Below are 25,061 nucleotides of genomic sequence, written 5' to 3'. Positions count from 1 at the left end.
GTAATTGTCAAAAATKATTTTGCTTTAGAAGCTGTTTGTAATRTAAAAGATTTCARTAATTTTCAWATAAGCCTTAAAATCGAAGATATGATTCAATGGAACTCGGAAAAATGAATTTATATTTCTACAGTTAATGTTAAACTGTTTGTCCGGCATCACTATTAAACTTATTCAAGTSGAGTTGCAATGAAGTGTTGCTAGGAAACGGAAACGAACAACAAAAGCCGGCTAGTTGGATATTCACTTTGCAAATTAATTGACCATTTATATTTAATAAAACTTTAATTTGTTTAAAAAAGTAACTGAAACATGTCGAAAGGTGTCATTTGCTTTGACATATCGAAAAATGAACGTTTCCAGTTATCGGATAACTATAAAATGCTGCATCGCAAACTGAAAGTAAATTGGAAGGTTGAACAGTAGGTATAAAGCAAAGTTTTTTTTTTCAAAATGGCGTTAACAAAACTGTCTAACAGGAGCGATGGCGAGCTGAAGAAAGAACGGCTGCAGCGTGTGGGCATCTTTGTTCTGGCCGGACCGCAGGATCGCTTCACCGAGGAAGAGTTTCAAGTGTTGAAGGAATTTGTGGAAAAGGGTGGCAAATTGTGGGTGTTGCTTGGCGAAGGTGGCGAACAGGAATTCAATACAAATGTGAATTTCTTTCTAGAACAATATGGCATATACATAAATAGCGGTGAGTTTGACGGAATAAGGGAACGCCAGTGGGTCCTAACATATATTTAATCTTTCAGACACCGTTGTGCGCCCACATTACTACAAAAATTTCCATCCTAAGGAGTGCATTATCGGCGGTGGTGTGGTTTGCGAGTCGATGTGGCGGCATTTGATCAAGCAAGATATCGAAGTGGTCGATTATGATTTTAGCGATGAAAAATACAAAATACACTTTCAATATCCATATGGCGCGACGCTAAATGTCTCAGAACCGGCGAATGTGCTACTAAGCACTGGACCGGTTGTATATCCCTTTAATCGGTAAGCGTTTACGATTTCAAATATGTAACATAAAATAGTGTTTGGCGCTTTTTAGACCACTAGCTGGTTACTACGTCAACGAGCATGGCGGCAAGATACTCGCCATTGGCTCTGGCTACATGTTGCACGATAAGTATTTGCAGAGCGATAAGACTAACGACGCGCTATTGGAATATTTTATACAACTTTTAGGCGGCAATGAAATACAATATTCGCATTTGGACTTCAACGATGTGGAGGTGAGGAATTGCTTGAATTATGATTAAGCAAACTTAAATAATGGACTAAGCGTGATTGCTGTGTTTCGCTTGTTTTCACAGATAAACGACAACAAAACATTCACCGATATCGCCTTCATTGCCGACTTGCCGAAAGCTTGTCTGATCGACTCCATTGGCGGCACCGAAACACCCGCCGATTTCAAACAAATGTTCGACATGACAATCTACTCGTTAAGTAATCGTTTGCTGAAGGATGTAATGACGACATACGAACAATTGAATGTCAAATATGAACCCTTAAAAATAATTAAGCCGCAATTTGAGATTCCATTGCCGCCATTACAGTTAGCGGTTTGTTTTGAAATATTAAAAAATTTAAATGCATAAACACAAATATTTCTAACATTTTGTTCTTTTCTTCCGCCTTAGACTTTCCCACCCATCTTTAGTGAGCCTGCCGCCCCACCACTCGAGCTCTTCGACTTGGACGAGGTGTTCAGCGCTGCGCGCACACAACTGGCCAATATGACCAGCAAGTGTGTGCAGTCCATTACAGCGAAGGATGCCAGTAAGCCACTAAATACACGTGAATTGGAGAATTACATCAAAGAGTGTGCGCGCATTACGGGCATCATACACGAGCACCAAGATGTGCAAGCGCGTGAGATACTCAACATACTGGCGCGCCAGATCGTAAACTACAAACCGTACGCGGATGAGTAGTGGATGCGTCAGCCGAAACCGGAGTGGAGGTGTGATATTTCGACGCAAGTCATCATGTACACTAAATTTTTGTTTGTTTTTCAATAATTTTTTATGTTTTAATTATTTTTTTAATTTTCAGTTKCTTCTGTTGCACAATGTTGCGAAAGGAATTAGAATGCAAAAATGATACTATTAAAGGTTTTAATTGAAAAATATGCAAATTGCAGCAACATTGTACACATACATATAAACAGTCTTATTTTTTGCACTCACATTGGAAGGAGCGGCGCTAAACAATATTTCATTTTGCTCTCAGCTCAATTCACAGGTAGGTTCATCTAAGATTTTTTGCATGATGAAGTTGAAAAATGATCGCAGTATGTGTTATCAAGTAGATTATTTGGAAAACTAGAGTTTTTGGTACTGAGCAAGCCTTTGACACATTTAACGGTACTCGAATAAACTACCCTCCCTCCAGAAACGAAGAGGTGGTTGAGCTGTCGTCAATCATTCCTACAATTTCGAGGTAAAAACTCAAAACTGAGAAGAAATCAAAAAGGGGTTCCGCAGGGTGGTGTCTTCTCCCCGCTTTCTTTAACTTCTTAGTCTCGAAACTACCACAGCCATCAGAGGGAGTTTCTATCACCTCGTACGCTGATGATTGCACCATGTTGACGTTAGACTACGATGGCCTTTGTTCAAAGATAAACGGCTATCTCTCCGACTTTTTTTACTGCACAAAACTTAACACTACCCTCGTCAAGATTCCAACTGTCAATAATCCTGAAATTTTAGGTGTGACTTTTGACAGTCTGTGCTTCTTCACTCCTCATACCACTAGCCGCCATTCCTCAAGTCGCTAGCTGGCGGCACATGGGAAAGGACTGGTCTTAAAGTACACCGCACCAATATGCTCAGCTGGATGCAGTGAAACGCAGAYGAAAAAGCTCCAGACCTGTTAGAATACTGCAGTCCGGACCACGACAGAATGCCTCTTGATGTCTCCTATTGAACACCTGCATAGTGAGGCCTTTATGCTACCAGTTAAAGATCATAACGAACTCCTCTCCAAGCAGTTCCTGCTGGAGTGTTTTCGYAGAAACCATTCTTGCAGTCACTTGCTTGGAGTGGACTCGCCTTCTAGGAACATCAAGAGCTCATTCCACAATTACGTCGACGACATCAGAAAATACGCCGACCAGACTTCAGACGCAATTCTCTTCTCACAAGCACTTATCGCCATGCATAGTGGAGCCATCAACACATTGAACGACTCCCTTTCAGTGAATGGCGTACTTGGAGGCCACCACCTACTGCAGATGAAGAGCTCGAGTTGACTCGAGAAACAAAAGTGACCCTTGGATATATTCGTTTTTGATATTGTAGCAGGTTAAACTATTACCTATTAAAAATAGATCCCAACATATCCAATATATGTCCCACGTGCAGTGAGTTTCGGCATGACACTGGCCACTTCTTTGCATTGCCCACCATACCCACCCATCTTTCATTGGGTCGACCCCATCGTGTCTTGGGCCCTCCGTTGGATGACGTCGACGACGACTTAGCTAATTCTTACCATCCTAACGGGGATTAGGCATACGTTGAAACAACAACCACATAACAGATCAACCTGACCATCTCAGTCTATTTAGCGGCTCGGCTAAATAGCCGTCTGACCGTCTGCTCGTCGGTCTGCGTTTGTCTCTCAGATTTTACGATATCGCTCTAAAATTTGCCGCTGATATCGGACTACTACAGCATGCAGCTGCTAAACAAACTGAACGTTAGGAATAAAGTTCTTGTATGGAAAACTTTTTCATTTGACGAGATATCTTCACGAAATTTGAGGTGTAATACTTTCCTAAGGATTGCTAAAAGCTGCGAATATTTTGTTCAGATCGGACTACTATAGCGTATAGCTGCCATACAAACTGACCGATCAAACTCAAGATAAACATCTTTTCATACCCTTTTAAATCATAAGAAATGTGTGTATCTGTTAAGGGTATTATAGTGTAATAAATATTGCCATATCTTCGCACTTAGTCTCCGGAATCACCATTTCAATTATGCATCAAAATATTTTATTTTTGAATGCTCCAACATGTATACTCATGTAAATACATATACATTTGTTTTTAAACACATACACAAGTAGCTACAGAAACATAAAATGTCAACACAAATAATTTTTTAATTTATCACCCAATGCTGTCTGCTTTCATGCGCATGCGTAACTGCGAAGTCAAACTTCAAGCTAACGCTTCCTTTTCACGTCTCCCACACTCCGTGTTCATAGAAATGMCGAGTTTCACACCCAAGACTGCATTAATAGACTACACTTGGCACTTCCTGAAGTGCGGCAGAGTAGCGTGGCAGCTAATTGAAGTGTTGACAGCGATTACCGCATAAATTTATCATGTGAACAACTCGGTTGTTGGGGTTCAGTACCAATGAGAAGATTCACAGTGATGTGAGGCGTGAGGGGGGAAACTGTGATTTTCTGTCCAATCATGCTGAAGCTATTGTAAATGTTTTGGGGGAGATTAGGAATGTGTGGCAGCTAATTATTGTATTAGCCTGTGAATGTGCTCGTTAATATGAAAGCGATACATATTTTGTTGTGGCCACTAGGGACTTGTTAGTCTTGTTTAATTTTTTGTAAATGAAATAGTAAACAATGAAAGCGGCAATTAAAAATCGGATCGTACAAACAGTTGTTGAGCTTTAAATCATAGAGTGCATCGATTATACTTTAAATATGCTGGTTAGGGGCTTGTTGTCTTCGACAGTTGGTCTGCCTTTTTTTTGGCAAATCCGAGGTTTTTATGAAGCTGGCCAGACCCTGGCACCTGAGTACCGTCCCTTATTGAGATCGACGAGGGCATCCGGGATCCCTTTAATATTCAAAACAACCCAAATCGCATGGTAGTATAGTTTGTCGAATACTTTTTCGGGTTCTATGAAAGCTACATAAAGTGCGGAGCATCAATTAGCCAAACGGCGACGTTTGACGAAAGCCATCCTAATCATTTCTAAATCCATCGTCGGGTTCCGAAGATAATTTTTCCCTTATAGTTTCAGCAATAAATTTATTATTTTTCAGTTATTACACATTATAAGGTCATAGCTTCTTGGGAGACTATTGATGATATTATATATTTTTTAACTCTTAAGTGAAGCAGCTAGAATTGTTGAATAGGATTAGAGAGGCGCTCTGAAGTGTAAATCATCGACTTGGGGGTACGTTGTCGATTTGAGACGTTTATTGTGTTTTCAAAAATCTTGTAGCGCTAGTGATATCGGCTGCAGCTGACCATATATATGGAAATGGAGGTATTCTCTACGTTGCATCTACATACGCGTTCTACATAGTTGAAAGTTTGGTTTCATAAGGAAATTCGACACAACATGATAATCTATTTTTTCTTGGATGTGTTAATGTAGTCCTTATTGTTTCTTTGCGGCCTATATACAGCTTTAAAATTACAGAAAAACAATTGTCTTGTGTGATTGTAGTGATCTCTGCTACGATTCGGCTGTTGCTTTAGTGATCTTCTCGATTTCATCAACCCGTTTTGCTTGTCGCTATGTACCGTTCGGAGATACCGTTATCTAACGCTGTTACAGTGATGCTTTTAAATCAGGCGGTATGGCGGAGTTTCATCGGTTTTTCTACGTTTCCGCTCTGTAATCAGTTCTCAAGATCGGGGGAACAACCATTTCTTCTTTGGTATTTCAACATTTCTTTCACGGAGTTTCAGTTTGAGTTCCGTTCCGGCTAAGGAGACTTAATCTTCGTAGGAACTGGATCTTCTCGACATCAACTTTCAGGTATTTCCTCTTTGCAATCAGTGCCTAAGTTTAGTGTGACAAATTCAAAGCTCCTTGGTACTTCAATGAGCTCTTTAGCCAGTTGAACGAAACCTTTTTACAGGATGCTTACTTTTATCCTGTAAAAGTTGAGCTCCGTTCCGGCTACAGAGACATAACTTCCGTCGGAACTGGATACAGGATAAAATTCAAGTTCCGTTCCGACTAAGCAGACCCAACTTTCGTCAGAACTAGATCAACTTTCAGGCGTTTCCGGTCGGTTTGACAAATATTTCTTCCTTAGTACTTCAATATGCACTTCAGACGGTTAAACAAACATTTCTTTCAGAATACTTCTGTTAGATAGTCCTTAACAGGATAAGAATTGAGCTCCAGTCCGGCTAAGGAGATCAAACTTTCATGGGAACTGGACTTTAGATCAACTTTCAGGCGTTTCCTCTATGCCATCAGAGCACAAGATCGATTTGGCAAATATTTCTTCTTTGGTACTTCAATAAGCTCTTCGATATTTTTCAGGATGCTTGCGTCTAGCAGTCCTTAACTGCATCAAAATCCGGTTTCGCATCGGCTAAGRAGACCTAACTTTCATGGGAGCAGGATTGGTCACCACCACATCTGCGGTTTTAATTGAACATTCAGAACTGATTCTCACAGCTTTTTTTTTATAAATATGTACACAAAAATACATACATACATAGTTATATAAATAGTTCATAAAAGTAAAAAAAAATATATATTTCAATATTTTTCATCGGTTTTTAAGATGTGATGCAAGGTGCGCCTATATAAATCAGTGGTGTTTATATATAGCTATATTCACACATACATATGTACATATAACTGCCCTACAGCTGCCGCCGACATGCACTATCCCAAGCGCCACGTTGGTTTTAGTATTGATATACATAACATGTATATCTATGTATGCGTGCCTGTATGTACATATGTGTGTATACACGATGCGTTGTACACCTTAGTAATTCGACACCATAGGAAGTTACCTTGAGTGCATTTCATTTCACTTTATTTGTGTCTTTTTCCACTACCAGAAAAAAGTCGTCTATCTCCAGCGTTCATACATATGCACACACATAAGTGTACATTTATGTGCTCGCTCGCATGCGCAGCCATAGAAATATTGGCGTTCATTCATGGTTTCACAACGAGCCCATATTCAATGACATGGCATCTGCATGAGTTGAAAAAAATCCATTTTTTATGAATGAACTGCAAAAACTATTTCTACTCCAACGCCAAACCACACAGCGCTGTTTATTTGCTCAGCACCCTGACCATTCTCTTAGCTCTTGCTATGCTGATCAGTAGCGAGACTGTAGAAAGGATACTCGGTTGCAAATAAATAATTTCTAATATGCAAATATTTGTTTAACTTTTGACTCTTGTTTCAAGACTCAGCTGCCGAAAAGTCAAATCAATAGTGGCGCTTCACTCCTACACTTGASAATTCTTCAAATAACAAACAGGACATTCAATTATCGTCCAGCTGCTCACTATATTTTCATGCTTTTACCTCTACTTTCCCTTGTTTGTTTGTTCGCCTAAATAATCGCTCCCGAAAATATTTATTTAATAATATATTTTGTGGACAGTGCTAACGGTATCATTTCCGTTGTCTATTCTGCTCCTCTTTGCTTCATATTTGATATACTGCAATGGTTTTTACGTTTTAGGAGAGCCCGCAAAGCATATTTGTATATAAAGTATCGTTTTACAGATTCTTCTTCTTAACTGGCGTAGACACCGCTTACGCGGTTATAGCCGAGTTAACAACGGCGCACCRGTATTTWCTCCTTTTTGCTATGTGGCGCCAGCTGGAGATTAAAAGCGAAGCTAGGTCCTTCTCTACCGGMTCTTTCCAACGGAGTGGAAGTTTTCCTCTGCTTCCCATGGTACTGCATTCAATACTTTCAGAGCTGGAGAGTTTTCGTTCATTAGGACGACATAACCTAGACGATGTCTTTTAATCAGATGTTTCTATCGCCCATGCCTCTGAACCATATAGCAGGACGTGAATAATGAACTTTGGTTTTTATACGTCGAGAGAGACCTTTACTTCTCAATTGAATACTCATTCCGCATTAGCACCTGTTGGCAAGAGTTATCCTTCGGAGTCATGACTGTCAATAGTGACGTGAGTGCCAGCGTTCGACAGCATCTGTACACTCTTATAGAATATGGTGTCCTCTTTTTATTTGGCATAGTTGGTAAAATTTATAATGTTTTGTTCGATAATTTCCGGCCATTTTAAACGTAATTTCATTTTGTCACTCTCATAGAAACCCTCGACACCTTTGGCAAAAACTGGAAGAGTCGATTTCCACAAGCTCCTCTTTGGTACAAGATTCATCCCGACACCCCTATACATCCCTAGTCCAGACATGTCGCTATGCGTTCGGTCTTTTATGTGCCTAACTATAATCATGTCGTCRTAGAGCTCATACAGTTGGTGGTTTCATCTTCTTAGATATTCAACGCTCACGCGGATGGCTCTAAAGCTCTACTGAAGAACTGATCTTTCGAATGCTCCAAGTGCTTTCTCATCTCTATTCGTCATCGTCTTCGCTTCTGCGTCGTATATTAGGAGGGAAATAATGAGTCTTATACCGAGACTTACCGTAATTTATGTTCTTATAGAGAGCGATCTGTTTCACAGTTGCCCACGGATCCCAAAGTAGCACGTGTTGATAATAAGTACTCTGCGTTTGATCTCCAGACTTAGATTATTGCTGGAATTTATGTTGGTTCTGAGATATACAAAGATTTTTACTTTTTCAAATGTATAGTTGCCACAACAGTGACTTAATACCCAAGACGCGAGTAATCTTTTTTCTAACCTCCAGGCACTTTGTTTTGTCCTTGTTCACCGCAAGACCAGCCACTTTCGCTAATTTTTCCAGGCTGGAAAAGGCTACGCTGATAGCTCTGTCGTTTAGGTCTACGAAAACAATATTATTTGCGTACCTTGGTCCCATTGCACATACTTTTAGCGTAGACAATGTCACTGCGGTTCAGATTAGTGATACATGTCACATTTTCCAGCATAATATTGAGAAAAGAAATGTATAAGAGGGATTCATCCTGTCTAAAACTTCGTCTGGTATCAAAAAGTTCGGATAAGTCCTTCTCGGTTTTTATGGAGCTGATGGTTGTGCTCAACGTCATTCTGGGTTTCGCACGAATTCCAAATTTAGACATGGCGTCAAAAAGACATCTCCTATCAAAGCAGCCGAAAGTCTTGAAAATCGAAAAAAGGTGATGGGTGTCGAACTGTTTGTCCAGGATCTTCTCCGATATTTGATACGTTGTGAATTTGGCACGCTAAAGCCATAAAGCGCAAGCTTTGATCGGAGGGGTGCAACTTATAGAAAACTATTGTCAATCCCCATATATGCTGATTCCCACATAGCAAAACCTTCCTAACCGGCAATCTTAGCTTTGTTCATTGAAAATGTCTTTATGAATACATTTAAGTTATATTATCGACGTCATCTAACGGCATGACCAAGGAACAAGCAAGGACGAGGTTGAATCGGTGGAAAATATGTGTATTGGTTTAGAGGGTGACACATGCGTTTCATAAGCCGAGGTCACAAGTAGAGCCTATTACTTGTACGAATGATCAGAGCTCTTTTGTGATGGTGTTAATTGGGTCTTTAGCTGTTTGGCTACTATGACAGTTATATTGATTTATAACCTTTGAATGAATAATTTATGCCTAATGTTTTAAGAACACCATGCCGATGTGGAACTAAATCTGATCTGCAGTTTTGAAATACATGTGAAATGTACGGACTTTACTAGTGAGCTATATGGATAATAACCGGAGGCTAGTCTTATTGGCAATTAGTTTGAGACATCGAAGTCAAGATGACGATAATTGTATGGTAGATAAATCTTCGTCGTATAGGTTATAACTTGGTAAGGTCTGGTCGCAGAGAAAAACGTTCTTATCGTCGACGATGACAAGCCTAAATGTGGTGGTACCATCATTTTCTGGCGCCTACATTGAGAACACAAGTTGAGCACGATGATATAAAAAATTAGTCCCTACTCTCGCCACATACAGTCTTCAAACGTCTAAAAATCTAAAAAAAAAAAAAAAACTTGTTCTTTTGCTCTACCTCTTATCCTCTAACCAGCTAGGCTTTATCTAATTCTAGCATTTAATTATTTTACTCTAAAACGAGGAAGTAAAAAGTCAGTCATGCTTTCTGGCGCTAACATAACAACAACAATAATGATTATTTTAGGAAGATGGTGGCGATTAAAGTAATAAGAAGGCGCCACATGCAGAAAAACTTGAACTTGGCACTCGTGATGGCAAAAACTAACGCTGTTTTAGGTGTTGTGCTAGAAATTATCATAAAATCTACGCGAAACGCTGATTACCAGCGCTAGTTAGACGTGAATGCTTATGAAAAACAAATAACAGTAAAAAAAAAACAATTGAGGTTAGGAGCTGTGAATGAGGAGGCAGATGCTAAAGTGCATTTAAGTATGTCTGTATGTGCTTATACAGATAGCATGTAGTTTAGCCTTAGCCTTAGCTTCAGCGCTGCATGTGTCTGTTCTATGGATGATGGCTATTTAGTGGTGGAAGTGGTGGCGGTAATGGCGTTGCCAATGACGCTTGCAATTTCGATAATTTTATTATTTACTTTAATATGATTTTTAGTGTTATGTCAATGCGGCTCCAGTATTTTTACTTATATATGTAGATATGTATGGATGCATTAAGAAATGTGTTAAAAAGCTGCTCTTCCGATAAATAGCTGGTGTTACTCATATGCCATGGTTAGGTTAGGTTAGATGGCTGATCAAAGATCACACGTGGATTACAATATGTAGTCCTATGTGAGGCCATCGGAAAGAAGAAGTCCTGTTTTCAAACTTATAAATTAGCAAAACGCTTAGCAGCCAGTACGAATTTACACAGACGTTTAATTTGCATTACCGCCAGCTCGGTCGGATGTCTGAAGGTATGCGTTTCCAAGTGTTTAAGTCTGGACCTCCAAGACAGGAAGCAAGTATTAAGTTATTTCCGCCTGATATTCTTCCATACAGCTGGTAGGATTTCCCAGCTTTACTGCATGGACGCCAATAAAGCTGCCTGGAAGCCTAACACTCGACGTTCTTATTCAACTGAGATTCTTATTCATACAACGTCCGGTGTGTTTAACGTGGGTACCTGTTGAGGATAGCCTTACCCCACGGCGCTCGAAAGCAAAGCGAATAAAATCACTGACCATCCTCACGTCAGACCTCTGAGACGCCGCACTAACGTCCTGGATGTTCAGCCCGAGTAGCTCTTCCATGAACTCATACAGATTGGAAATCTTAAATCAAAATTTTAATTCTTCAAAAAAGATACCTGAAATTCATGAGTTAATTCCACAAAGCAAACGAGCGCCGCACAATTATCACAAAGTTGATCAGCGACAGATAACTCGAAAATCTCGCACATTAATGAAGCTACAACAACAGGTCACGCCATAATCATTTCTTTTCACACCAAAAACATGTTTTATACACAAAAATCAAATGTTAGTTTACACGCTCCAACAAGTTAAGCGCACACCGGCGCATCCMCATCCCCAAGCAGGAACTTACAAGCGGACTAACGAGCTGCCGCGCAGCCGCACTTAATAAATTAATTACAAATGACAATAAATTTAATTGAGCAAATGTTGTTCGGTATAAATCTTAGGCGTGTTGTACACGTGAGTCATAAAACACACTTAAATACATACACAGTTTTGCTGAGGGTATTTTTTTGAGGAAATATTTTGGGGGGAATRTGAAATTAGAGGACTGTGATTAGCAGTTATACTCTAAACAGTACATAAATGTGGCTTACATATCTAYACCTGCTTTTGAATGATTTCCTCGAAGTACCATTTCTATTGCTGCACTTTTTCCTTTTCACCGTCATTCTTATATTTTACCTTACATGTAGGTATGTATGTAAATAAGTTCTTCAGCAATTAATTTAGTAGATTTGGCTAGATGTCCACTAAACTGACCGTAATCAGTAATTTTCGTTATTTAAGTGTCAAAATGACAATATCGCTACACGACGCCTTGACAAAGGTCAGTCACAGCACAATCACAGCCAATCGGCACACCCTGCACTTTTACCAGCAAGCAGCAGCTTAGATCAATGACCGACATGCCTTAGACACTTGTTTTGATCTGATAGTACCACACTGATTTCAGTTGTATTTGCTCTTAACACGCTTTGGAGATAAAAGGTGGTGTCCCCTGCCTACTTTTATGAACTTCCTGCAAGTATCATTCTTACTTAAGTCAATTCGGATGCCATGTGATGCCAKTTGGCTGGGACCTGCCATTAAACYAACAACCRTCTTGCATTTTTTCGAGTAAAAAGCCTTCGTGTTTTCCTTCGGTACTCTTGCATRTGATCTAGGCGATTCTGTATGTCCTTAAGCGTTTCTCATTTGCCTTGATCATTCTGCCAGCCCTTTCGGAAATTTCATCGTACATTGTTACCACTGATTTCTGTATTGCCCGTTTTTGTGCGGCAGCCAGACAGTTGGCACTTTTGGCAATTTACTCCGCTATTTCGTTTTCTTTTGTGCTCTGGAACTTACTATATATGCAGGCGCTTTCCAGCAACCACCACATCTACTACCTTCGTGCTTCTAAGCACATTCTTTGACGTAATGTGGTTCGACATTATTGCCTTAATTGCCGACTGGCTATCGACGTATATACATGTGTATGTATTGATCTTCATTATGTTGTTTGCTGCGTTCCTGGAATATACTGCAGTTTTCAGGAAGTTTGAAGAGTTGTCTGAGGTACAGCTCTAAGCAATAGATTCCAGCTTCCACCCTATCTGTCCGTAGTGCTAAATGTATGCGCAAGTCCATATTGGACCAGCGAATTCTATATACGATTAGCAGCTCAGTGCAGTGATCTTTAATATTTAAAAATTTATGTTTAAGATCGAAAAATGCAGTTAGATAGAAATAAAGACAGCTAGAACCCTATTTCTAAGCTTGTAAAAATTTTCACCAGAACACAAAATATTTCACAGCAAACGGATACTCAACAGTCAGTATCAAGAGTTCAAGAAATATTATGCTACAACAAAAAATATAACAACAATAAGAGGCATGAATGTATGCGCCACATTTTTGGCCTAAATATACCCATAAGACCATTGTGTTCGTGCCACTTAGAATTGAGTAGAGCAACGACGTTGTGGGTCCACGCACATAACCCGATCACAGAAATAAGAAGTGAGAATAAATGTCAATAAGGCGGAGGTAAGCAGCTGGACATGGGAAACATAACAACAATAAGCAACTTTGATGGCTGTTCCTTACGTTGTTGTTGTATGCTGGCTTGGATGCTATTGTTGTTGTGCTTGGTGGGTACTTTGTCGAAGATTTGTCACCTGGCTGACAATACATGCTGCCAACAGCGCCACAACACACAGCGAAATAAGCTGTGCAGCATTGCGAGCCAAGATTATAGACGGACAGACGGACGTACACACGCTCAAGCAGTTATGCATTTACCCATTTATGTGTGTTGTGGTACATAGTAGCATTTATGTTTGTATAGCTGTGTATTCACATGTGCGTTGAAGAATGCTTGCTGGTGGCGTCGTGGTTCGCGCTGTGGTCAACACGCATGCTCAACTGCTGCTGCTAGGCAGTTTAAGATAAAGTCGAAATTAATTCTTTTCACTTAAGTACACGATAGGCGATCATTAAATTGTTGACTCGCYATTCGGAGTTTGGCTGTTGCTGCATGTTGTGCTGCATGCAGCGGGGCGTACGGGATGGGCGACTTAGTCGTGGAGMCAAGTTCGATTACGGCGTTGTTGCTGATTCGGCTGACTTTTGACTGCGTTTCTGCGCTGACTACACCGTGTTTAGATCAATGCGTACGGACAATTATTTCACTTGTTCATTTTGTAAGGAATTATTTTTTATTCTTATCATTCAGTGAACAGGGTATATTAAGTTTGCCACTAAGTTTGCAATACCCAGTAGAAAACGTTGGAACTTCTCTAAAATACCACTCAAATTCAAACAAAATTTGWGTTTCGGTTATAAAATGGTTACATTTTAGTTATATATTGGTTATATTTTGRATATATGCTGGYTATATTTTGGTTATTTGTTGGTGATATGTTGGTTATATGTATCCGTATATTGGTTATATTTAATATCTGAAGCCGAAAATTTGATGCCATTTTTGAGATATCGATCTGAAATTTCACACACGTTCCTTTTTTACCCAAGCTGCTACTCTGTTGTCGTAACTGACAGCATCGGACCACTGTAGCCTATAGCTGTCATACAAACTGATCAACCGAAATCAGGTTCTTGTATAGAATATAGTTCTATAATATCCGAAGAAATTGTTCAGATCGGCAAATCACAGTATAAAGCTGCCATACAAACTACCCGAAAAGTTAACTAAGTTAAAGATCTTTTTATACTCTTTTATGCTACAAGAAAGTCACCTGTGAAGGGTATTACAGCTGCGATGCAGCCGAATTTTTTCTCTTGTTTTTGTTGTATTGCACACCCAAGTATTTGGCATAAATGAAATAAAGGCAGCGTAAGGCGAAGAGTAATCGCAGAGTGTGTGCTTGTATGTATGGTATTGGACAGGACGGCAGACATATGATTTAATCGTTAATCTGTGGAATTTTAATCTTCGGAGCTTGGTGCATTGACATGCGCATTAGCGGCGAAGCAACTTCCCTTCTTAACTCCTTCTCCACTTGAAATATTCTATTTACTTATTTATTTTTAGTTTGTCGCGAAGGTGTCGAAATTGTTGCTGCTGTTATCGCCCAAAGCATTGACAGTCGATAAGCTGACTCTCAAGCGTTTAGCCAGCAAAGCACAACGAACAGACAGACGCACACACCTACAAACACATGCACATCTCACAAATCTTAGATTTCAAAATACCTTTGGTTGCGCGTTTTTTCCTATTTTTCTCGTTTTCTCGCTACATTTTTCCTCTTATTTGCTATGATTTCTCCTTGTTTAGTCGTAAAGCTACAATCGTCGTAATAAGCGCGCATGTCCATAACTAAAACCATGAAACCGCAAGATCAGCAAGCGTATCAAAAGCGAATAAAATGCAACGCAACACATTTTAAATACTCGTCGACGACAAAAGGTGAGTTAAATAGAAAACAATGTGACACTTCTATCAAACATATTACGTATCTTTTGTGCAGCAGCATCTATGGGTGTAGCTAGATATATGCATGTGCACTGAATGTCTAGTGTCTAGCGAAGCACCTTTTCTGGGTTTTAAATACTGACGTGTGCATTATGCGCGTGCAACTGGCAGGCGCATCGTCTTGCTTCAAGTGGCACAGCATTAGAGAATGCAAAATTAAAAATTTCAAAAGAAAGCATAAAATGTAAAGCAAAGTCGGATACATATCTTAAAAATATTATTCTCACTTATCCTCGCCTATTCTGTCTAAAAATTAGTCAAAGAAAAGAAAAAACTTTAACTTTAATATACTTCACAGGTGTATTCTTTTAGCATAAAATGATATAAAAATATATTTTTGGAGGAAGAGAATAATGAGTAGCTTGTAGAATTTGGTTTTTGTTCGTCGAGAGAGAACTTTACTTCTCAATTGTCTATTCAGTCCGAAGTAGCACCTGTTGGCAAGAGTTATTCTGTGTTGGTTTTCGAAGCTGACATTGTTGTTGCTGTTAATACAGGTTCCAGGATAGACGAAATTGAACGACGAAATTGAACAGTGCTGAAAAAAGAATGTGAGCAAAAGTTCAAGACGATTTATCTAAATTGAGGGACTAGCTACCATAAAATAATCAGATGTACGACAGATGGAGAGACGGATTCGGCTAAATCGACTYAGCKCATCACGCTRATCAWTTATATACATKTTAAAGGTCTCTGACGTTTYCTTTTGGGTGTTACAAACATCGTGGTGAACTTTATTTCTCAGGGTTCAGGGTACGAGTAGGGTTAAAACGGGTCTAGGTATTTTATTGGTTGGTTGGTTAAAAAAAGATTTCAGACTGCAGGTGACCACACTTAGGCCGTCATTAGGCCCATTGGGCTTCCATATGATAACCAATTCGAACTTATCAAACATTGAAAGATATCCGTCTCAACCGATTTAAAGCTAGGCATTCGCAAAGTTAATATTCCAACGTCTTATCATCCTTCACTTATGTTCTGCATTCCACCGATACCATTTTATCAATTTTGTAAATATAACACCTTAGAGATAAGTACCCTGTGATGACCTTTATCATGTTACTTGGTTTCCTTCTGACTTACTTGTGTTGTTAGTGTTCCAGGACTTGAGATAATCCTCTAGAGTCCATTGTTATCCATATTGCCCCTCAGCGGACTACATTATTTGCCTCTTCGTTTCTTTCCATTGCTATATGACTGAATAACCAGATGTTTTTAATCAAATTTACCACCGAGAGTCTATTAGTGTCGCTTTTCATAATCCAACGCTGTGAGAATTAGAGACGGAGACAAAATAAGCAATTTTGGTAGATCTAGTTAGGATCCGCTAGGCGTATTTCATTGAACAAAGTGGCCAAGCACGAAAACATAGAAGGTGAGGCCAACTACTGCTGAACTTGGTGCTGCCAGAATACAAAATTCCTTTCTTCATTTCCTTACTGATCACTAGTTATACAAAGTCAGTACAGTTCGTTTTACCGTCTTTAACGATACAAAAAGGTTATCTTTTGAAATGCCTCTACAGATGCACCATTTTTTCCAACTTCCAATTTCAGGGTGAAAATTGTTCCAAGATATATGGCTGCAACTTCGATCTTATGACTGTTGACAAAGATATGATAAGGGTGTTAGAAATGAGGACCTTTCTTGAATATACGAAGCAAGAACTGACTTTAATTGAAGACCTGAATGGAAGAGAAATAAACCAGACAAAACTGTTGTTTTGTTTTTTGTTTTTTTTTTTTTTTTGATGAAATGGCTTGCTTTTGTTCGGTACTGTTTCTATATGTAATGATCCGCCACTGGAAAACTTCCTTTCTATAATGTCCTTGCATTTCTTTATGCGGCTTCATATTGAGGCTGAGCTAATGCCATTATTAAATGAACTTGCCGGCATTGAAGTATTGAATAAGAAATTCCTAGAAAATTTAGGGTGTTTATACCTCAATACATGTTATTATATTAGGATGTCAAAAAAGTCTTGCGGTATTTTTATTGAATTTTCAATTGTTCATAAACTTTTTTTTGATTACTCATGCCCAGTTCTTGACCGATGCTACGGCTGTTACTATGCTGGTCTCTTTCGACCAATTCAGCGATTTTATCGCAATTTTCGACGACAAGCCTTCCGGAGCGTGGCGTATCTTCGACCACCTCTACACCAGAACGAAAACGTTGAAACCATCGTTGTGCGGCGGAAATGGAAACTGTATCGGGTCCATAAACTGCACAAATTTTATTGACGGCTTGAGATACAGTTTTACCTTTATCGTAGTAGTACTGTAAAATATGCCGTATTTTCTCTTTATTTTGCTCCATGTTTGCGTCGCTACAACGCTCGAACTATTTAAAAGAAACGACAATCAATCAAACACGTGTTAGCGCGTGAAATGAGCTTTCCAAAAAGGTATAGGTTGACCCGATGCGACGAATAAAACTAGAACTACGCGTTCTCAGCGCCAACTAGCGAAAATACCGCAAGACTTTTTTGACAAGCATATTAGATAAATTTGTGTATCTGGACCTCTAAAAATATACTTTAACGGTTAAGAAGAAGACAAAAGCTTGTTGGATCATCAAATTAATTTTTTGCCGAATTGTTGTTAGTTTTCAAAAATGTACTTATAAGTTTATTCGTATGCCTTGAAGAGCTATGATTTTTCCTGATATCTGTCACAACAATTGTCATTGACAAAACAGAACAAGGCGAGGGGCTGTCAAACAACTTAAGTGACATTTATAACTGTTCAAATTGGCATAAATATGTCAAAATGGACGTGATGCCTATGTAAGCGCGACAGCTTCGTCACTGCAAACTTCCTTTTTTCAAAAGCGCCCTGAAGACTCCACAATAACAGCAGCACAGAGCTTATCACGGCCCCTTAAACGTTTGCAGCTTCTGACAAGTGACAATTTGTTTTATAATTTTATTGTTTTTCTTGTTGTTGTTATTGTCGTCGTTGCCTTTATTGCTTTGTTGGTGGCGCTGATTAGTTACAACATTCCGAATTGTTGAAGGCAAAACGCAAGCAACAAGAATAAAGGTTGTAGAACATAAAAGACCGTAAGTACTCGCATGGTCTTCGCTCGAATGTGGAGTGTGCTGGGTCCGCCGTGTTAATGGGTGCATTGTAGGGGGATACAAGAGTGGTAAATAAAGGGAACACCCATTTAACAAGTCAACGATGCCATGCAAAACCATAAATAAAACTTTTTAAAGCCTCACACAAACAATAACAATAACAACGGCGGCCAACAATGCGTTCAGGCTGTAGCATGACGGTGGCAGAGGTAACGACACGAACATGCACACGAACTGCCTATAATACATGGTGTCGAACACGATCCTTATCTGTCGCCGGTTTCCAGCGGCCTGTGCTGGGCCAAGACATGCAACACACCGAGAACCGGCAACTGACAGGCGACAGAGAGGTGGCAAGTGTAGTGGGAGCATTGGTGGGAAAGGCTGCTTTAAAGCTGCAACGAGTTTGAGGACGCTTGGCTCCATCACGTTTCCAACACAGCTGTCAATTGCCGACACGAAGTTAGGCTTGGACTTGCCAAGAGCCTAGTGGTGGCGATGAGAGTGGTGACTTAAATTGCTGTCCAATTCGCATTCATTGCGTGAAACTGTCGCGCTAATCAAACACGCCATTAAAATGCTCTGCACATTCCAACCGCGGTTGCTCTGGCTCTGCAGTCAYTGCATTGTTGTTGCCGTTTAATGCGCGCATGCTTAGTTGTTGGGACTGCGCACTGGTGTCAATATTTTGCTGTCAATAAGATATCATTTTGGAGGGGATAACGATTATAGGATAAAGAGGGAAATTTCGAAAGTTTAGTCTCTTAAATAGTTTAAAATCCTTAAAAAGATGTGAGAAGTCCTGTAGAAGTCAAGATAATCGTATATACTAAATAAGATAAGTGAATACAAGTAGTGGCTTAAGAGGAAAGACAGGAATCGGAAAGTTGTTTAATTAAATTCCAGTAGGTGTGAAATTAATCATAAAACGKCCACAGTATGGATTTAGCTYYKRWYMAAKTTKRMCCSGRMCYGGCAAAAAAAATACTAAGACTTCAATAATTCAATTCTCCAAACATTTGTGATAAGCTTCGGCTGTAATGTCATTTAACGAATTTTCTTTTTTTTCTCTCCGTTCATTTTTCGACGATTTTTCAATAGATTCTTGGACAGTTTAGAGTCATATTAATAAATTCATGTCTCTTCAATGGTAATGATGTCTTTGATAAATGAAGGGTGCTCAGCCAAGTTGACAGGCATCTCTTTTGCGACCTCTACGCGACGCATTTTTTGCAAAAGATTCAGAAGTTTAAGTACTAGTCTAGCATTGACATACTTTATATCCCAAATATTAACCAAAACGTGGTGAGTTGATCCATAAAAGGTGTTGAGATCCTCTGTATCTTTCTGATGTTAAAACGTGCTTGAAACCCACTAATTTTTTAACTTTTTCGATCTTATCGTCTTTACATAGATTATCCAAAATACGTTTGCAATGTTTTCAACGATTCTTTATCCGTGATTCCTTTGGAAACATAAAATTTCAAGCTAAAAATCGACGAAAACAAATAAAACTTAAGAAGGCTGCACCAGTTCATGTTTTTTTTGTGTTCTCGATGCGGTTTGCGCGCGCAGTTCATATGGACCAGTCCGCATCAAATTTGATCAGATGGATATACTAATGGAATTTAAGTGTAYTTGCCTKCYCAATGCACAAAAAGGGAGACCSAAAAATCTGCGCMAACTACTGTGGRWWARSCYTCYYMATAGCGCATATAAGGTTCAATCTGTTTTRTGAAAGATTAAAGCTCACCGTCAACAAACTGATTAGACCTTATTAGTTTGGCTTTAGGTCTGAAAACTCAACAACTGACCAGATGCTCACCAAGCGCCAAATCTTGGAAAATACTCGTGAAAAGCGGAATGGCACACACCATCTCTTCGTAAAATTCAAAGCTGCTTTTGAAAGCACGAAAGTGAGCTGCCTTTATGATTCTATATCTGGCTTTGGCCGCCAAAACTAATACAACTGTGTAAACTGACATTGATCAACACTAAAAGTTCCGTCAGGATCGAGAAGAATCTCCCCTATCCGTTCGATATCAGACGAGGTTTCAGACAAGGCGACTCCCTATCGTGCGACTTTTTCAATCTATTGCTGCCGAAAAGAATTCGAGCTGCAAACTGAATCGCGAGTGTACAGTATAGGCCACAATATCCGTTTCGTTAGTTCTGATTTCTCAAGACTGTATAAGGAAGAGAAGCAAATGGGCTCGATAGTAAACGGGGATAAGATGAAATATCTCCTGTCACCAAACAAACAGTCGTCGCACTCGCGACTTGGCTCCCACGTCACTGTTGTCAGTCATAACTTTGAAGTCGTTGATAATTTCGTCTATATTGGAATCAGTATTATTAAAACCAACAATAATGTCAGCCTCCTATGTCTGAAATCCAACGCAGGATAACTCTTGCCAACGGGTGCTACTTCGGATTGAGGACGACGAACAAAGGTCAGCCTCTATAAGTTACTTCTTATTTCTGTCCTGCTATATAGTGCAGAGGCATGGTCGACGAGAACTTTTCGGTCAATAAAGAAGGTATTTTATTTGTTTCCTTTGTGGAAAATTATTTCTATATTTGGTAATGTTTTGAAGAAACTCATAAAAAATACAACACCTATTTTATTACGCAACCTTAATAAATCATATGATGTTTTATTATACTTCTCTTACTACTTTTGGATTCTATTATTAAAAGTTAAGATAAAACAGTTAATAAAAGACAATAGTCAATATCCAATGCACTCAAGTCGGAATATTGAACTCCCTCTCCACTTTTACACGCCCTAATTCCAGCTGCAGCTTATGGCATTCATTTAATCACATAATTTTCACTGTCAACCAATTATTTTTCGATAAATTACTCCGCTGCACCCTACGCTTTGTCACAGTCTGTCATAACCACGTTATAAAGTGATAAAAAATAATGAAGTGAGTCGCGCTAAAGGCACACATACACACATACGCTTTAATAAATAAATTTCAACTGACTATTTCCACATTTTAGGYTATAAAATTGGCGTCTACGAAACAGCCTTGCCAACAGCGATAGCAACACACATTGCCTTCCCCCATTAAGCGGTCAATAAAAAATACAAAATCTCAAAGAACACACAAAAAAGTTAAAATGCATACTAAGAAAAATTTTAACTGTCAACTGCCCACCTGCTGGGCTGAGCTAACCGCACATATGCGTGGTCTCCCCCGCACCTAGCGCCTCCTCATGCACTGGGCGGTGAGACGTGTGAAGATGCTCGTCTGTCTGCCGGCAGTCAGCCTCCACGTTGGACACACTCTCATTTACAACCGAATGTTTGTATGTTTATTGCTTTGAAAAGTTGTCATTGTCTTTTGTTGTGTCGTCTTGTTGGGTCAGCTGGTCTCGTGCTGCTTGTTTATGTTTGTTTTGGTAATTCTCATGTGTGATTTATGCCAGTCGTAGCGCCATTTTATTTTAATTTCCTCATTTTTCTTTTCTTTTACTTTTAGTTTAATTTTACCACACAATATAAACCTTTCCCTCTCTCGCGGGTGCTTATAACGACAATAAAATTAAAAATATGCGCTGTTAGATTAATTGAGTTTTATTCGATCTTATTCAAGTCAATCAATTTGGGCTGGTAACACCGCGAGTCGCCGCGAGGCTTGAGCGATAGATTCGTGCGAAGCAATTGATGGAAGACTATTAATGTCACTTAGTAATCTGTCACCTACGCTTAAAATTCAATTTGCTCTGTAAAATTAGTGAACTCGATCAGAAAGCCTGCTTAATGCTGTGTCATTATTAAATGGGTCCAATAGGCGTCCCCAAGCTCCTAACTGAATACGAAGAATAGTATTTAAGAGCTTAGAATTTTCTCAATGTAATACTTAAGTATTCTATTAAGTAAAGGCATTTGGATTAGGCTAACTTAAGCTTTGAGTCCACTACCATTAGATAGTCCCTAATGTCGGAATATATATTGCTCAATGCATTGTAATTAATATTGATTAAAGCAACCCGATAGTCACTAGCAACGGAATATTTAATATGAGTAATTGGCCTATATTGTTTTACGAAAGTGGCTACCTTAAAGGCAGCAGAAGGTCTACTATTCCCAGTGTGCAATGATTATCCCCTCCGATTGTATTGGACAGAAAGCTTTAGCTTTCTGACTATGGGTTTAAGGCTAGTGAAGGGATATTAGTTTGAGTACCTCTCCACAACACTATTGCAGGTAACAGTAAGGCTGCTGAACTTGCTATGACAGGTAGATTGGGAACGAGTTTTAGCTCCGTTGACTTCTTGTTTTACTACCGGATGGTTGGACGTTAGACCACCACGGCAAACGTTGATTAACTGTTATCAGCTGTGCGATTGTAAGAACTAGTTAGGTCGCATCAATGTTCACTTTTCAACACTCCCTTCTGGAATGTCCCGCCTTTGCACATAAACAGATTTGTCACAGGTTCAAGGCGTTTTGTTGATCAGCTATCAACCACAGGAGGTTTTGATCTGGCTTCCCGAAGGACTTTGAATTCAAGTCTTAGTGTGATCCTCAGCCGTCTTGAGGGATCAGCCATCTACTTTAACTAATCAGATCACTATGATACTCTTAGCAATTAAGTGTATCAACCTTTGAATCGAAAGCTTTTGTCCTCGCCGGTCGACGGCAGAACATAACTGGAATAAAAGACCTCTCCTCAAATACTTATACTAATTATATGGGAACTATGTTATTCTACCTGCTGAGAGACAGAAAAGGAGAATGAAGAAGGATGGTTAATTTTGTGGATTATACTACCAAGAGTTTTTGTTAAACAAATCTCAAAGGGCGTACGATTACTCTCCGAATTCATTCTGCTGAATCCGAATCATTTTGGAATCTACAGAGTGCTTGCATTTGAGGCTCCGTTAAAGAAAAGTACACTATACATGAATGACTGTGGAGGTTACAAACAGTATGTACCATGCCATTTAATACAAAACAACCATGGCCAGCTGGGATTCCGGATCGTAGGAAAGAAAATGCTTCTATTAATGAAACTCTGCTGTGGATTCGTTAGGTTAGGTCGTAGGGTTGATCCCAAATAGATGAGTCTTACATGGATAGATGTTCGTCTTTTGTGTTATCCATAAACTCCTAAAATGTAGAACCCCAGATTCCCATCGTCCAACGAAGCGTTTTGTGCGAATTTAGTAAGGCGGTTAATATCATTCTCAGCAGCTTCACTAGTCAGTCGAAGTTGGGTTTACCGAGATATTTCAGGTTCAGTCTGACAAAAGCTGGGCACTACAGAAGGAAATGATAAGTTTATTATACCTTACCTTCCTGCATACAGCTTTCGCTTAGAGTGTCCTTCAGAATATTTCGCCGCAACGTATGTACTATTGGACATTGTCCAGTGAGAACACCTATAATTATGGCGAGATTCACGTTGGTAAGAGCCAGGGTTTGATGACTTTTTAAGGTCAGCGTTTTGTGCTTCCGTGCTACTTYGATAAGTTCGCCAAAAGTGTGTCTACCGAGATATTTTAATCTCAGTCTGGCAAAAGTTGGGGAATAGACAAAGAAGTGACAAGATGATTTCATCTGGCCTTCCTCCATACAATTCAGAGTATTTAGCTGCACTGCATGTAAGCTTATTGGACAGTGTCCAGTCAGAACAACTATAATTATGGTGAGACTGACACTGCTAATTCCCAGTAGTTCGGATGACCTCTTACGGTTCACTTTGGACCAGAACGATCTCGCAGTCGAACAAGTTCTAGCCGCCTGCTGAGCTCACTAGAGGTCCAACACCAGAACGCAAGCAGACATCGGAGAACCGACTCAACTCCAAACTCCTCCCTAGCCAACTCATGGGCTTTACGGTTTCCAGCGATTCCGCAGTGACGGCTTTTGTGGAATATTCGAAGCAAATTAGAAACAAAGTCTCGTGGTATTTAAAGATACTGGTATGTACACTATGTCAAAGAAATTTCCCACATTTTAGAAGTCAAAGAGCAATGAACTTCCTTAGAAAATAATATTTGCCATTTTGGAAATGTCTCGCCGTAATAAAGTTGAATAATATTTTGACCATATTTATGCATTCAATAAAATCATCGATTAATAATGTGACATTTTAGACGACAATAAATATGCACACACCTACAAACACATGTAAATACATACACACATATGTTTCGATGGTTGTACGAAACGCCAGGGTGGCAAAAACAATAGCAACAATAAGAGAAAAATATGTGTGAAGTTTATTGACATTCACCATTTTAGGCAACCAACTGACAAGCTAATGGTCATAGCAAAAATGCTCATGCATATTCAGTAACTGAAAGAATGAACCGGTATAGCCAATTTGGTATCGGATTTTCTTGAGAACAAGCACACGCACACATGTTTACAGCAGATACGATGGCACTGTCGCTGATATTACGAACCTAGTACAATAGAAGTATGTGACTGTGTATGTAAAACGGTAAATTCTTTGCAAGAACAATCTGAAATTAATATTCGTATGACTGAGACTAGCGGTGTGGTGGGGTGGTCAAGTGTCAAAACCCTCGGCGGCGGCGACGGCGGCGGCGGCGGTGACAATGTCGTCTACTACATGCATACTCACATATATTCGGCAAAGGTGTTTCGGTGGTCAAGGTGTACCCACACACATAGCTTTGTTTTTCCCCGTCGGCCACTCAGTGACTCTGAACTATGCGACAGTTTAGCCACATACTCATACAAATACACCAGCACTGTTGTCGAGTGGACAGAAAATCGATCATCGGCTGGCGCTTACAGCAGGCCATCTCATTTGACTTGCTTCTCGTGTGCGTGTATATTGATACCCAGCGATGTTTTATGCATGTGAATCAGGCATTATGTGACTGTTGCACTGCATATATTTATGTATGTGCTTTAGTACAAGCGTTCTCAAATGAAAACATGTTTCAAATTTGATATCTTAACAAATGTT

At 39.5% G+C, this 25,061-nt stretch overlaps 1 protein-coding gene across 2 annotated transcripts; it reads left to right on the top strand.

Annotated features, from left to right (window-relative positions):
- Window positions 1–5: 5 nt before the first annotated feature.
- On the top strand, window positions 6–19,734 carry LOC108972570 (intraflagellar transport protein 52 homolog). 2 transcript variants are annotated; one of them, XR_001993646.1, is made up of 8 exons: window positions 6–419; window positions 477–694; window positions 753–996; window positions 1,052–1,235; window positions 1,317–1,568; window positions 1,647–1,969; window positions 2,062–2,250; window positions 19,678–19,734. XR_001993646.1 is itself a non-coding variant. In XM_018939204.1 (6 exons), exons 1-6 carry the CDS (start codon window positions 310–312, stop codon window positions 1,938–1,940), a joined length of 1,302 nt encoding a protein of 433 aa, XP_018794749.1. In that variant the 5' UTR covers window positions 6–309; the 3' UTR covers window positions 1,941–1,990. The 2 variants fall into 2 exon arrangements, 1 of the variants encoding a protein (XP_018794749.1); XM_018939204.1 differs by lacking the exons at window positions 2,062–2,250; window positions 19,678–19,734 and having other exon boundaries at window positions 1,647–1,990.
- The last annotated feature ends 5,327 nt before the right edge of the window (window positions 19,735–25,061 follow it).

This window comes from Bactrocera latifrons, unplaced genomic scaffold (genome assembly GCF_001853355.1).
Source record: "Bactrocera latifrons isolate USDA-ARS-PBARC rearing strain unplaced genomic scaffold, ASM185335v1 scaffold_41, whole genome shotgun sequence".
In the NCBI taxonomy this organism is placed as follows: domain Eukaryota; kingdom Metazoa; phylum Arthropoda; class Insecta; order Diptera; family Tephritidae; genus Bactrocera; species Bactrocera latifrons.
The sequence above is the reverse complement of the archived record's forward strand: the minus strand, read 5'-3'. Positions and strand labels throughout refer to the sequence as shown.